The sequence below is a fragment of the Apostichopus japonicus genome, chromosome 5 (assembly GCF_037975245.1).
Source record: "Apostichopus japonicus isolate 1M-3 chromosome 5, ASM3797524v1, whole genome shotgun sequence".
Taxonomy (NCBI): Eukaryota; Metazoa; Echinodermata; class Holothuroidea; order Aspidochirotida; family Stichopodidae; genus Apostichopus; species Apostichopus japonicus.
In genome coordinates, this window is record NC_092565.1 from 1,292,999 (window position 1) to 1,305,498 (window position 12,500).

At 47.6% G+C, this 12,500-nt stretch overlaps 1 protein-coding gene and 3 non-coding genes across 4 annotated transcripts in view; 1 reads left to right on the plus strand and 3 right to left on the minus strand.

Annotated features, from left to right (window-relative positions):
- Positions 1–18, minus strand: part of LOC139968422 (large subunit ribosomal RNA) — a 4,028-nt gene extending 4,010 nt beyond the window's left edge. Inside the window, exon 1 of the ribosomal RNA XR_011793420.1 lies at positions 1–18. This exon is cut by the window's left edge and continues 4,010 nt beyond it. This is a non-coding gene — a ribosomal RNA (large subunit ribosomal RNA).
- Positions 19–452: 434 nt separating this feature from the next.
- Positions 453–612, minus strand: LOC139968245 (5.8S ribosomal RNA). The gene has a single exon (XR_011793282.1). It is a non-coding gene; the product is annotated as a 5.8S ribosomal RNA (ribosomal RNA).
- Positions 613–1,217: 605 nt separating this feature from the next.
- LOC139968359 (small subunit ribosomal RNA) lies at positions 1,218–3,095 on the minus strand. Its single transcript, XR_011793364.1, has one exon. It is a non-coding gene; the product is annotated as a small subunit ribosomal RNA (ribosomal RNA).
- A 4,764-nt stretch (positions 3,096–7,859) lies between these two features.
- LOC139968151 (uncharacterized) overlaps positions 7,860–12,500 on the plus strand; it is a 4,815-nt gene continuing 174 nt past the window's right edge. The window contains exon 1 of the mRNA XM_071972546.1: positions 7,860–12,500. This exon is cut by the window's right edge and continues 174 nt beyond it. Within this exon, the coding sequence (XP_071828647.1) occupies positions 7,860–12,500 (4,641 nt within the window).

Sequence of the window (12,500 nt, forward strand, 5' to 3'; positions counted from 1 at the left end):
TCATCCGATCTGAGGTCTGGAATCGTGAAAGACACGTGGAACGTGATCGGAGTCATAGCGGCGACCCGGGGTCTCTCCTTCCCCGGCGCTCCCCGAAGAATCGGGTCGCCGGCGGGAAAGGGTGGCCTACCATGCGCCTGCGAGAACGCAGACGGGAGGACGAGAGACCCCGCGATTGGGTCGACCGGCTCTGCCCGGCAGAGGCTCCTCGACCGTTCCGGGGGGTCGGACGCTGGACCGCACCACGGGCGCATACGTCTACACCCCGATGGCACGTCGCACGACCGACGAACCCCCGGTTACCGATCGAGCCTGCTCGCCGAGTTTCACCGGCGCCGACATCACAGAACTCCATCTGACACTGACCCGACGCAGCCGGCCGTCGAAGGGACGGCTGCGGCCGGGCGCTCCTCCGGCGCGCGAACACGCCGACTCTGTGAGTGATTGTCTTCAGACGCTCAGACGGACGTGGCTCGAGGAGCAGAGCATCCCCGAGCCGCCATTTGCGTTCGAATAAGTCGATGATCAGTGAGTTCTGCAATTCACATGAATTCTCGCATCTAACTGCGTTCTTCATCGACGCACGAGCCGAGTGATCCACCACCAAGAATTGTCATTTGCCACTGGAAGACTCCCGCGTTCGCAAACTCTCCTCAGAGCCGAGGGAAGAAGTGGAACGGAAGGAGAAAGGACACGGGGACTCTGTGCCTTCTTTGCTTGTGACTGGAAAGAAATATCCTCCGTCGAGCCGAGGGGGGAAGCGGGCTCCCTCCTTCCCCCCACCGCCGCGAGGGCGGGTCGCGCGAGTCAGACTCGCCGACTGGGGGGAAATCGGGCGACACCGGTGCCCCTTCTCTGCCCTGCGGAGAATGCCTCGAGGAGCGCCGCGCCGCGGACGGCGACGGCGTCTCCACCCTTGCGGGACTTCTCCCTCGAAGCTACCGGGAGTGCGAGACTCCGTGAGACAGACGACGAGAGAAGAACCGGGTACTCCCCGGGCTGGTCTGTGTGTGACACGCCCGTCTCCTTTTTGTCGGAGAGAGCGAAGGCGAAGCGCGGGGTCTGACCTCGACCGTGGAACGGGGAAGGAGGCGGTGAAAACCCCGCTCGAGTCCCCCCGGCTTTTCCAATTTGCTCTCTCCGCGTGTCTCTCTGTGACGGCTTTTCCGACATTCCCCCTTTGTTCCCTCTCCGATCACGGAGGGGAAGGGTTCTGTTAATGATCCTTCCGCAGGTTCACCTACGGAAACCTTGTTACGACTTTTACTTCCTCTAAATGATCAAGTTTGACCGTCTTCTCGTCGCGCCTCGACAACCGGCCGAAGCCGGGGGTGCCAGACGGTCGATCCGATGGCCTCACTAAGTCATTCGATCGGTAGTAGCGACGGGCGGTGTGTACAAAGGGCAGGGACGTAATCAATGCGAGCTGATGACTCGCGTTTACTTGGAATTCCTCGTTCAAGGGACACAATTACAAGTCCCTGTCCCCAGCACGGAGAAGTCTCAGCGGATTACCCGGACCTTTCGGCCGAGGGCAAATGTACCCGCTGCTTGCGCCAGTGTAGCGCGCGTGCGGCCCCGGACATCTAAGGGCATCACAGACCTGTTATTGCTCCATCTCGTATGGCTGAAAGCCATTTGTCCCTCTAAGAAGTTCGCGGCTCACCACGACGGGTGGCCGGACTATTTAGCAAGCAAGAGTCTCGTTCGTTATCGGAATTAACCAGACAAATCACTCCACCAACTAAGAACGGCCATGCACCACCATCCACAAAATCAAGAAAGAGCTCTCAATCTGTCAATCCTCACTGTGTCCGGGCCGGGTAGGTTTCCCCGTGTTGAGTCAAATTAAGCCGCAGGCTCCACTCCTGGTGGTGCCCTTCCGTCAATTCCTTTAAGTTTCAGCTTTGCAACCATACTTCCCCCGGAACCCAAAGACTTTGGTTTTCCGGAGAGTTGCCCGCCGCGTCATGGGAGGAACGCCGGCGAATTACGAGTCGGTATCGTTTATGGTCGGAACTAGGGCGGTATCTGATCGCCTTCGATCCTCCGACTTTCGTTCTTGATCAATGAAGACATTCTTGGCAAATGCTTTCGCTGTCGGGCGTCTTGCGACGATCCAAGAATTTCACCTCTCACGCCGCAATACGAATGCCCCCGGCAGTCCCTCTTGATCATTACCTCAGGATCTCAAGACCAACGAAATAGAACCGAGGTCCTCTTCCACTATTCCATGCTGAGCTGTTCGGGCACTTTGGCCTGCTTTGAACACTTCAATTTTCTCAAAGTAAACGTTCCAGTCTCGCACGGCACTCAGTTAAGAGCACCGCACGACCAACCGAATCACTGGCCGGGAAAAATCTCCCACGACTCCCGTTTGACGGGGAGAAGGGGAACGGGCAGTGCACGCCTCACGGCGGACCGCCCGCCCCGGCCAGAAATCCGACTATGAGCTTTTTAACTGCAGCAAATTTAATATACGCTGCTGGAGCTGGAATTACCGCGGCTGCTGGCACCAGACTTGCCCTCCAGTAGATCCTCGTTAAAGGATTTAAAGTGTACTCATTCCGATCACAGGGCCTCCGAAGAGGCCTGTATCGTTATTTTTTGTCACTACCTCCCCGTGTCAGGAGTGGGTAATTTGCGTGCCTGCTGCCTTCCTTGGATGTGGTAGCCGTTTCTCAGGCTCCCTCTCCGGAATCGAACCCTGATTCTCCGTTACCCGTCACAACCATGATAAGCGCATAACTTACCATCGAAAGTTGATAGAGCAGACTTTTGAAGGGAGCGTCGCCGGTGCAAGACCGTGCGATCGGCATGATTATCTAGAGTTCACCAGCGGAGACCGGACCCCGAAAGGACCGGGCTGGCCTTGTTCCTAATAAGAGCACGCTTCCCCCGAAGGGTCGGCGCTTTGTTGCATGTATTAGCTCTAGAATTACCACAGTTATCCATGGTATAAGACTTTCTCCAATAAACCATAACTGATCTAATGAGCCATCTGCAGTTTCTCTTGTATGTTCAGGATTGTACTTAGACCTGCATGGCTTAATCTTTGAGACAAGCATATGACTACTGGCAGGATCAACCAGGTAACGGTCGACAGAACCGGGCTGGGCCCGTTCGCCGTCCGGGAGTCGCTCTCGCACTCCCCTCTCTCTCTCTCTGAATTCTCAATTGTCGATGCCGTGCTATTACGGTACAGTGATCGAAGAACCGCCCGAAGGGATTCTCGAGGTGTATATCTCTACCCGAGTCGACTGGGTCGTCTCGAGAGGAGTCGCAGTGGTCCCGCCTCGGAGACGGGACCGGTTCGAAGCGACGCGGGAGGGCGACGGCTCGTCCACTGGAACAGGGGAGAGCAATCGCACGCCTCGAGCGTGCATTCGTTGCTTGGATGAAAAAGCCCGTACCGAGCGCCGAGTTGCAACACATGGTCGCAGCAACGGCAGCATGCCCGAACGGGTCCCGTGGAGAAAGCTCGATATCTGACGACACCGAGGTCCTGCTCTTTCTCCACCGGGGGTTCTGCGGATGAAAAGGCTCAATATCTGAACGTTGATATATACGTGTGCACGGAGGGACACCTCTGCTCACGGGGCGAGTGGGTGAAAACCCCCGCTCTGAGCGCCGAGTTGCAACACATGGTCGCGATGAAACGACGGCTGACCCTACCGAAAGGGCCCGCTGGAGTCCAACCATGACACGTATACACACACGACAGACATTAAAAGCCTTCTCGAGTCTTGGATCGACTCTACTACCCCCCTCATATATAGAATCCGATTCACTCTGCCCGCTCGTTCTGACCATTGGATCACACACTTAAGCCAATACCCGCTACACTTAAGAGATCTCGAAATCTCGAACGAGACCCAGATTCTCTGCGGGTGAGTCGGGCGGCCTGCCGTCGCCGTCGGCTTGCCGTTTGCCTTTCGCCTGGTCGCATGGCACTCGTGCCATCGACCACGCAACGCAAGAGGCCTTCTCCCTTCTCCTTTCTCTCTCATCTCTACTCTCTCTCTTCTCCACCGGGGGTTCTGCGGATGAAAAAGCTCAATATCTGGGATGGTATATATACATATGCACGAAAGAACCTTCTACTCACGGGGCGAGTGGGTGAAAACCCCCGCACCGAGCGCCGAGTTGCAACACATGGTCGCGATGAAACGACGGCTGACCCTACCGAGAAGGCCAGCAAGGGTCTGACGTGCAAAAACATATTTACGCACCACAGGCAAGGAGCCTTTTCGAGTCTCGGGTGGACTCCCGTCCGCGAAAGCTTCATATCTGAACGTCGATATATACGTGTGCACGGAGGGACACCTCTGCTCACGGGGCGAGTGGGTGAAAACCCCCGCTCTGAGCGCCGAGTTGCAACACATGGTCGCGATGAAACGACGGCTGACCCTACCGAAAGGGCCCGCTGGAGTCCAACCATGACACGCATACACACACGACAGACATTAAAAGCCTTCTCGAGTCTTGGATCGACTCTACTACCCCCCTCATATATAGAATCCGATTCACTCTGCCCGCTCGTTCTGACCATTGGATCACACACTTAAGCCAATACCCGCTACACTAAAGAGATCTCAAAATCTCGGACGAGAGCCACACCTTGCGGATGCATCGGGCGGCCTGCCGTCGAGGTCGGCCGTCGCCCCGTCTCACAGACTCGTGCAACACGACGAGTCCCAGCCTATGCCTGTGTGCATCACCGTCGGCCTAAATCTCGGCCCTCGCCCGGTCGCATGACACTCGTGCCATCGACCGCACCATCGACCTTCTCACCCGGGAGCAACCCGTGTTTTCAGAGGAGTGCCGGGGTTGCTCCCGTGCCGGGTATGTCTTGTCCGGCGGCGCCCCGTCTCACAGAATCGTGCAACGACAACGGGTCCCATGCCTACGCATGTGTGCATCACCGTCGGCAAATTACTCGGCCCTCGCCCGGTCGCATGACACTCGTGCCGTCGATCACACCATCGACCTTCTCACATGGGAGCGACCCGTATTTTCAGAGGAGTGTCGGGGTTGCTCCCGTGCCGGATATATCTTGTTCGGTGACGAAATCAAGGAGATATATGAGGAAACTTCTACAATTTGAAGATCGACCGGCGAGACAAGACACTCCCCTTAATATATAATCCGATTCACTCTGCCCACTCATTCTGACCATTGGATCACACACTTAAGCCAATACCCGTTACACTAAAGTTGACCATGTTTTTTTTTTTTGATATTATTATTATTATTTTTTTTTGTCAACGTCCTCTGTAACGAAGTCAAAACTCTATGCATGTGTTCGCGTGTCGTTCTGCCGTCTCCGCCGGGCACATCCCAGCCAGCGCCCGATACATTTAAGTTGACAACGGTCACAACTCTATGCATGTGCTCGTGGGTCGTTCTGCCGTCAACGTCGGGCGCACACAGGCCAGTACCCGATACATGCAAGTTGACAATGGTCACAAACTCTATGCATGTGTTCGCGTGTCGTTCTGCCGTCTCCGCTGGGCACATCCTAGCCAGCGCCCGATACATTAAAGTTGACAATGGTCACAACTCTATGCATGTGTTCGCGTGTCGTACTGCCATCTCCGCCGGGAACATCCCAGCCAGCGCCCGATACATTTAAGTTGACAATGGTCACAACTCTATGCATGTGCTCGTGGGTCGTTCTACCGTCACCGTCGGGCACACTTGAGCTAGTACCCACTTGACTTTTTTTATTTATTTTTTTTTTATGTCAACGTCTTCTTCAAGGAAGTCAAAATTCTATGCATGTGTTCGCGGGTCGTTCTGCCGTCAACGTCGGGCGCACACAGGCCAGTACCCGCTACATTAAAATTGACAATGGTCACAACTCTATGCATGTGCTCGTGGGTCGTTCTACCGTCACCGTCGGGCACACTTGAGCCAGTACCCGCTTGACTTTTATTTGTTTTTTTATGTCGACGTCTCCTTCAAGGAAGTCCAAATTCTATGCATGTGTTCGTGGGTCGTTCTGCCGTCTCCGTCGGGCACACACAGGCCAGTACCCGATACATTCAAGTTGACAATGGTCACAACTCCATGCATGTGTTGGTGGGTCGTTCTACCGTCACAGTCGGGCACACCTATGCCAATACCCGCTTCATCATTATGTTTTTTTTTTTTTGTCAACGTCTTCTTTTTTGTGTTCTAATGCATGTGTTCGTGGGTCGTTCTGCCGTCTCCGTCGGGCACACACAGGCCAGTACCCGATACATTCAAGTTGACAATGGTCACAACTCCATGCATGTGTTGGTGGGTCGTTCTACCGTCACAGTCGGGCACACCTATGCCAATACCCGCTTCATCATTTTTTTTTTTTTTTTGCCAACGTCTTCTTTTTTTAACGAAGTCAAAACTCTATGCATGTGTTCGCGTGTCGTTCTACCGTCTCCGCCGGGAACATCCTGGCCAGTACCCCATACATTAAAGTTGACAATGGTCACAACTCTATGCATGTGTTCGTGGGTCGTTCTACCGTCTCCGTCGGGCACACTCAAGCTAGTACCCGCTACACTCAAGTTGACAATGGTCACAACTATATGCATGTGTTCGTTTATCGTTCTGCCATCTCCGTCGGGCACACCTTAGCCAGTACCCGATACATTAAAGTTGACAATGGTGTTACAGGCCCCTAAGTAATCTCAATAATTTGTATGATTTTTGCAACAATTAGTTGTATTATAAATCAATATCATAGAATATTATAAATTAATCTAAGAATCATAGTATAGAACTGCCTGGTGTGTGTGCATATCTGGTGTGTGCAGAATATTTGGAAAAGTTGAGAAGCTTCTAGAAGAGTTAGAACATTTGAGAACAATGTAGAACATCTCAACAGTACACATTGGAACAAGCTAGAACATTGGAGTGCCGCCAAGGGGACATCCCATGTGCTATTTTTAGAACACTAGGTGAGGATTTCCTGGAAAGGTGAAGTGACCTTTTGGGTTGGTTGAACTGAGCTGGAGCTACTGTAAGATGCTTCTAGAATGGATGGACATTTCAAGATCTTTCTGGACTTGTGAAAAGGCTATATAAGCACCTGATAATTTGAGATCGAGAGTTTTTAACCATCTTGGCTCCAGGAGTTTAATAACCTCTCGCTCAAGTGAATCCTACAATTCCAGTGTGAGTAAATACTCACTTAGTTTGACAGTAAAGTTAAAGCTGTTTTTTTATTAGTGGATTTGCTACAAGTTTACCGGCTTTGAAGTCGCCCATCGTTGTGTAGCCGTCTTCGGTTCTGTGCCAGTCAGCACTACTTATTGTGGCCTCTGAGTTACCCAAGGACAGGAATCCAAGGATAAACAAGCTGCAAGCACAACTTGGACATTCATTAGTAGTCGACCTCCGAAGTGGAAGTCATCAAGTTGGGAGCTGGATTTCTTCAATATTGGACATTCGTCCGTCTACAAGTTTCGCTGGAATATTCGCCAGGACTTTTTGTCACTGCGCTCGCGTCGCGGCACACACCAGGTCGTGAGTAAATTATAGTATAACTTATTAAATCTGTTTTAGTGTAAACTGCTTAGATATTGATAAATGATCTTTGTTTGATTTTAATTACCTTGAACACACAATTAAATAAATACTTATTGTTATATTTAAAGTTAAATTTTACAGTGTGCTGTTTAGTCATTTGAGTTGTGAACCCAAGGGGAGGTGTATTCTGGCCTTGATCGAGTTGATCGTAACAGAATTGGGGGCCTATCCGGGAAAGTACACTGTAAAAATTGAAGTTAATTGTTTTCAACATTATCTGTTTGTGTGTTTACATTGATATTTGTGCTGCATATTGTTGTTTGTAATTTAACTAGTTGTTCACTATGGCATTTGTTGCAGAAGATTTTGTTCAAGATGTATCTTGGGAGGTTTTTGATGAGCTCAAGAAGCCAGATTTAATGGCATTGGCCGTGTATTTGGAAATTGAAGTAAAGCATGCTATGCGTAAACAAGTCATCAAAAATACACTCATTGACCGTTTGGTTGCAGACGATTTGTTAGATGAGGAATGTCTCGAAAACAAAGTAGAAATTCTGGATAGTTCAGATTCTGCAGTAAAATTAAAACAATTAGAGATTCAGAAAGAAGTTGAAATGACCAAATTAAAAATTGAGGAACAAGAAAGAAAGGAAAAACTAGATTTGGAAAAGATACTCAAACAGCAAGAGTTAGATGCAAGGCTTCAGATGGAAGAAAAAGAAAGACAGGATAGATTACAAATGGAGGAACGAATTAAATTGAAAGAAATAGAAGCCAAAGTACAAATGGAAAAAGATAAATTAGAAAAACAAGGCTTATCAAACTTCTCAGACAAATTTGATGCCACAAAGAATATTAGGTTAGTGCCAAAATTTCAAGAAACTGAAGTGGATAAATATTTCTTACACTTTGAGAAGATTGCCGAAAGTGTGAAATGGCCTAAAGAATCTTGGACATTGTTGCTCCAGTCAGTGTTCATCGGGAAAGCTAGAGAAATTTATTCTTCCCTATCAATTGAACAATGTCATAATTATGATGTGGTTAAGAAAGCAGTTCTTAAGGCCTATGAGTTGGTGCCCGAAGCTTACCGACAAAAGTTCCGAAGTGCAAAGAAAGAAACCAACCAAACTCATGTTGAGTTTGCAAGAGTACAAGAACAAATGTTAGATAGGTGGCTTAGCTCTAAAAATGTGAACAATGAATACAAACAACTTAGGCAATTGGTTTTGGTTGAGCAATTCAAGAGTTGTATCCATGCTGACATCAGGACTCACTTAGATGAGCGTGACATAAATAATTTAGAAGATGCAGCAACAATGGCAGATGATTACGCCCTCACGCATAAGTTGAGTACCAATAATACAGGTGGGCATAATAAGTTTAGTCAGTATCACAAGAATAATTATAATAAGCCTAACCAAGATAAATCGTCCCAAAATCAAAATAGCACTAAAGAAGGAAATAAACAGTCAGGTCCCTCAAATCAGGGAAGTAAAGGTCCTTCTAGTGAAAAACCAACCAAGTCATGGGATGGTTTTAAGAAGTCAGTGACTTGTGACTACTGCAAAGAACCAGGCCACACTAAGTCCAAGTGTTGGAAGTTAATGGGAAAGCAGTTGGCTCTACAACAGCAATCTGCACCCACAGGTTGTGCTGTGGCCATGAGATCTCAAGTTAGTTTTCAGGCTGTTAAACAGAAAGATGTTGAGTCTGAGAAAATTAGGGAAGACTTTGAACCATTTGTTTTGGAGGGTTCTGTATCACTTGAGAGTGATAAAGTGGATCCAAAGCCTATAAAGATCATGCGTGACACTTGTTGTGCACAGTCAATGATTTTGGAAGGGTCATTGCTCTTTAGTGAAGTAAGTGCAACAGGTGAAAATGTCTTGATTCAGGGCATTGGTATGGATATTATTAGTGTCCCTCTTCACAAGATGAATTTAAAGTCTGATTTGGTCTCAGGTACAGTCATAGTTGGAGTGAGGCCTGAACTCCCAGTCAAAGGTGTTTCTATGTTGCTAGGTAATGATTTGGCTGGTGGAAAAGTACTTCCTCAACCAATTGTTACCCGTGAACCCTGCATGGAGGCTGGTAATGATGACGAAAGTAGTGTCGTCTTTCCAGCTTGTGCAGTAACAAGAAGTATGACTCAGAAAGCAATGCTTGAAGCAAATAGTAAGGATAAAGGGGATGACTTGGTCCCTAAGCTAGATTTAGAGGGGACATTCATGACAGAGTTGGATGAACCAGGTCATCTTCTCTCTTCAGGGGAGAAAAGTTCTCCAAAACATAGCCAAGACTTCAAGCCCATGCTTAATGGGGACAGTGATACTGATCCCTTGAGTCACAATAAGTTAGTCATAGAACAGGAAAATGACCCTGAACTTAAGGACCTTGGTCAAAGGGCATTGACCCTACAGGAAGCTGAAGAAGTTCCTGTCTGTTTTTACAAACGAAATGGTGTTCTGATGAGGAAATGGAGACCACCTGATGCTCCAGCAACTGATGAATGGCAAGTCATTCATCAGATTGTAGTTCCCAAAGTATATCACAGGGAGGTCATCAGCATTGCCCATGATAGTCCCATGGCAGGACATCTAGGAATTAGGAAGACACATGATAGGATCTTGAATCATTTTTGGTGGCCTACACTTAGGAAGGATGTTTCTGAGTATTGTAGATCTTGCCACACTTGTCAAGTAGTGGGCAAGCCTAATCAGAAAGTCCCTGCCGCTCCTTTAAAGCCTATACCGGCATTTGATGAACCATTTAGTCGGATTATAGTTGATTGTGTAGGACCTCTCCCTAAGACTAAATCAGGTAATCAGTATCTGTTGACTATCATGTGTGCCTCTACCAGGTTCCCAGAAGCTATACCCTTGAGAAATATTAAGGCTAAGACAATCGTGAAGGCTCTAACCAAGTTTTTCACTCTTGTAGGACTTCCAAAGTCGATACAGTCAGATCAAGGGTCAAATTTCACGTCAGGCTTATTTCAGGAAGTCATGTATGAGTTAGGAATAGAACAATACACCTCTAGTGCATACCATCCGGAGTCCCAAGGAGCTTTAGAGAGATTCCATCAGACTCTAAAGAATATGATTAAGACTTACTGTTTCGATTTTGAAAAGGATTGGGATGACGGTGTTCACCTATTATTGTTTTCTGCAAGAGAAGCAGTTCAGGAAACATTAGGTTTCAGTCCCTTTGAGTTAGTGTTTGGGCGTACAGTTCGAGGTCCCTTAAAGCTTCTGAAAGAAAAATGGCTGAATGATGAAATTGATACAAACCTTTTGGATTATGTTTCCAAATTCAAGTATAGGCTTAATAGAGCAAATGAAATTGCTAGGGATAATCTAAAAGAGGCCCAAAGCAAAATGAAAAGGTGGTATGATAAGGATGCCAAAAGTAGAGTATTTAGTCCAGGAGACAAAGTACTGGTCTTGTTTCCAATACCTGGACACCCACTGCGGGCAAGATACCATGGGCCTTATACAGTAGAGTCAAAAGTGGGTGAAGTTGACTACATTGTCAAGACGCCAGATAGGCGCAAAAGTAGGCAATTGTGCCATATAAACATGCTCAAAGAGTATGTTGATAGAAATGATGATGGCAGTGTGAAACCAGTGTGCTCTGTAGGTCCTAGTAATGATAGTAGTCATGACGACACTCCAGAAATGGAAGTTGATCAAAATGACAATAGTAATGATAGGCAGCATGAATATCCTATGAAGTTGCAAAACTCTGACGTGCTTGCAAAGTTGAATGAAAAATTAGGCCATCTTTCAGAAAATGTGCAGTGTGAATTAAAGCAATTAATTCACGAGAGGGAAGATATTTTTCCTGATGTTCCTAGTAGGACTAATGCTGCTGGTCATGACGTTGATGTGGGTGACCATGAACCAATCAAACAGCACCCCTACAGAGTAAACCCACTGAAGAGAGCACATCTCAATAAAGAAATTGAGTATATGTTAAAAAATAACATAATAGAACCTAGCAAAAGTGAATGGAGTTCCCCATGTATTCTGGTTCCAAAACCAGATGGTTCCTTTAGATTTGTGACAGACTATAGAAAAGTCAATCAGTGCTCGAAAACGGATTCGTATCCGATTCCGCGTATAGACGATTGCATTGATAAAATTGGCAATGCAAAATTTGTTAGCAAGTTTGACCTTTTGAAGGGGTATTGGCAAGTCCCCCTCACTGATCGCGCCAAAGAAATTTCGGCCTTTTGCACCCCAGATGCCCTTTATCAGTATCGGGTTATGCCGTTTGGTATGAAAAATGCACCGGCAACGTTTCAGAGAATGGTCAATTGTATTGTGGCTGACATTGAAGGCTGTGAAGCCTATGTAGATGATTTGATTGTCTACAGCCAAACTTGGGAACAACACATAGGGCAACTCCGTCACTTGTTTAAGAAATTGTCACAAGCCAAACTAACAGTTAATTTGGTTAAAAGTGAATTTTGTCAAGCCAATGTTGTTTATTTGGGTCATGTAGTAGGCCAAGGCAAGGTCAAGCCTATCAAGGCTAAGGTTGAAGCAATTGAGAAATTCCCCACACCAAAGACTAGGAAAGAGCTTCAGCGATTTCTAGGTATGGCTGGATATTACAGGAGGTTCTGTCAGAATTTTTCTGATGTGGCCAGTCCACTGACAAATTTGTTGGCAAAGAATGTCAAATATGTTTGGTCAGAGGAAACCGAAAATGGTTTCAACAAAATCAAAGCCATACTGATTAGTGAACCAGTTCTGATAGCACCAGACTTTCAGAAACAATTCAAGTTGGCCATAGATGCCAGTGACATAGGGTGTGGTGGAGTTCTAATGCAAGTTGGTGAAGATGGAATAGATCACCCTATTTCATACTTCTCCAAAAAGTTTGACAAGCACCAAAGAAATTACTCCACTATTGAAAAGGAGTGCCTTGCTCTCATTTTGGCATTGGAGCATTTTGATGTATATTTGGGTACCACTGTG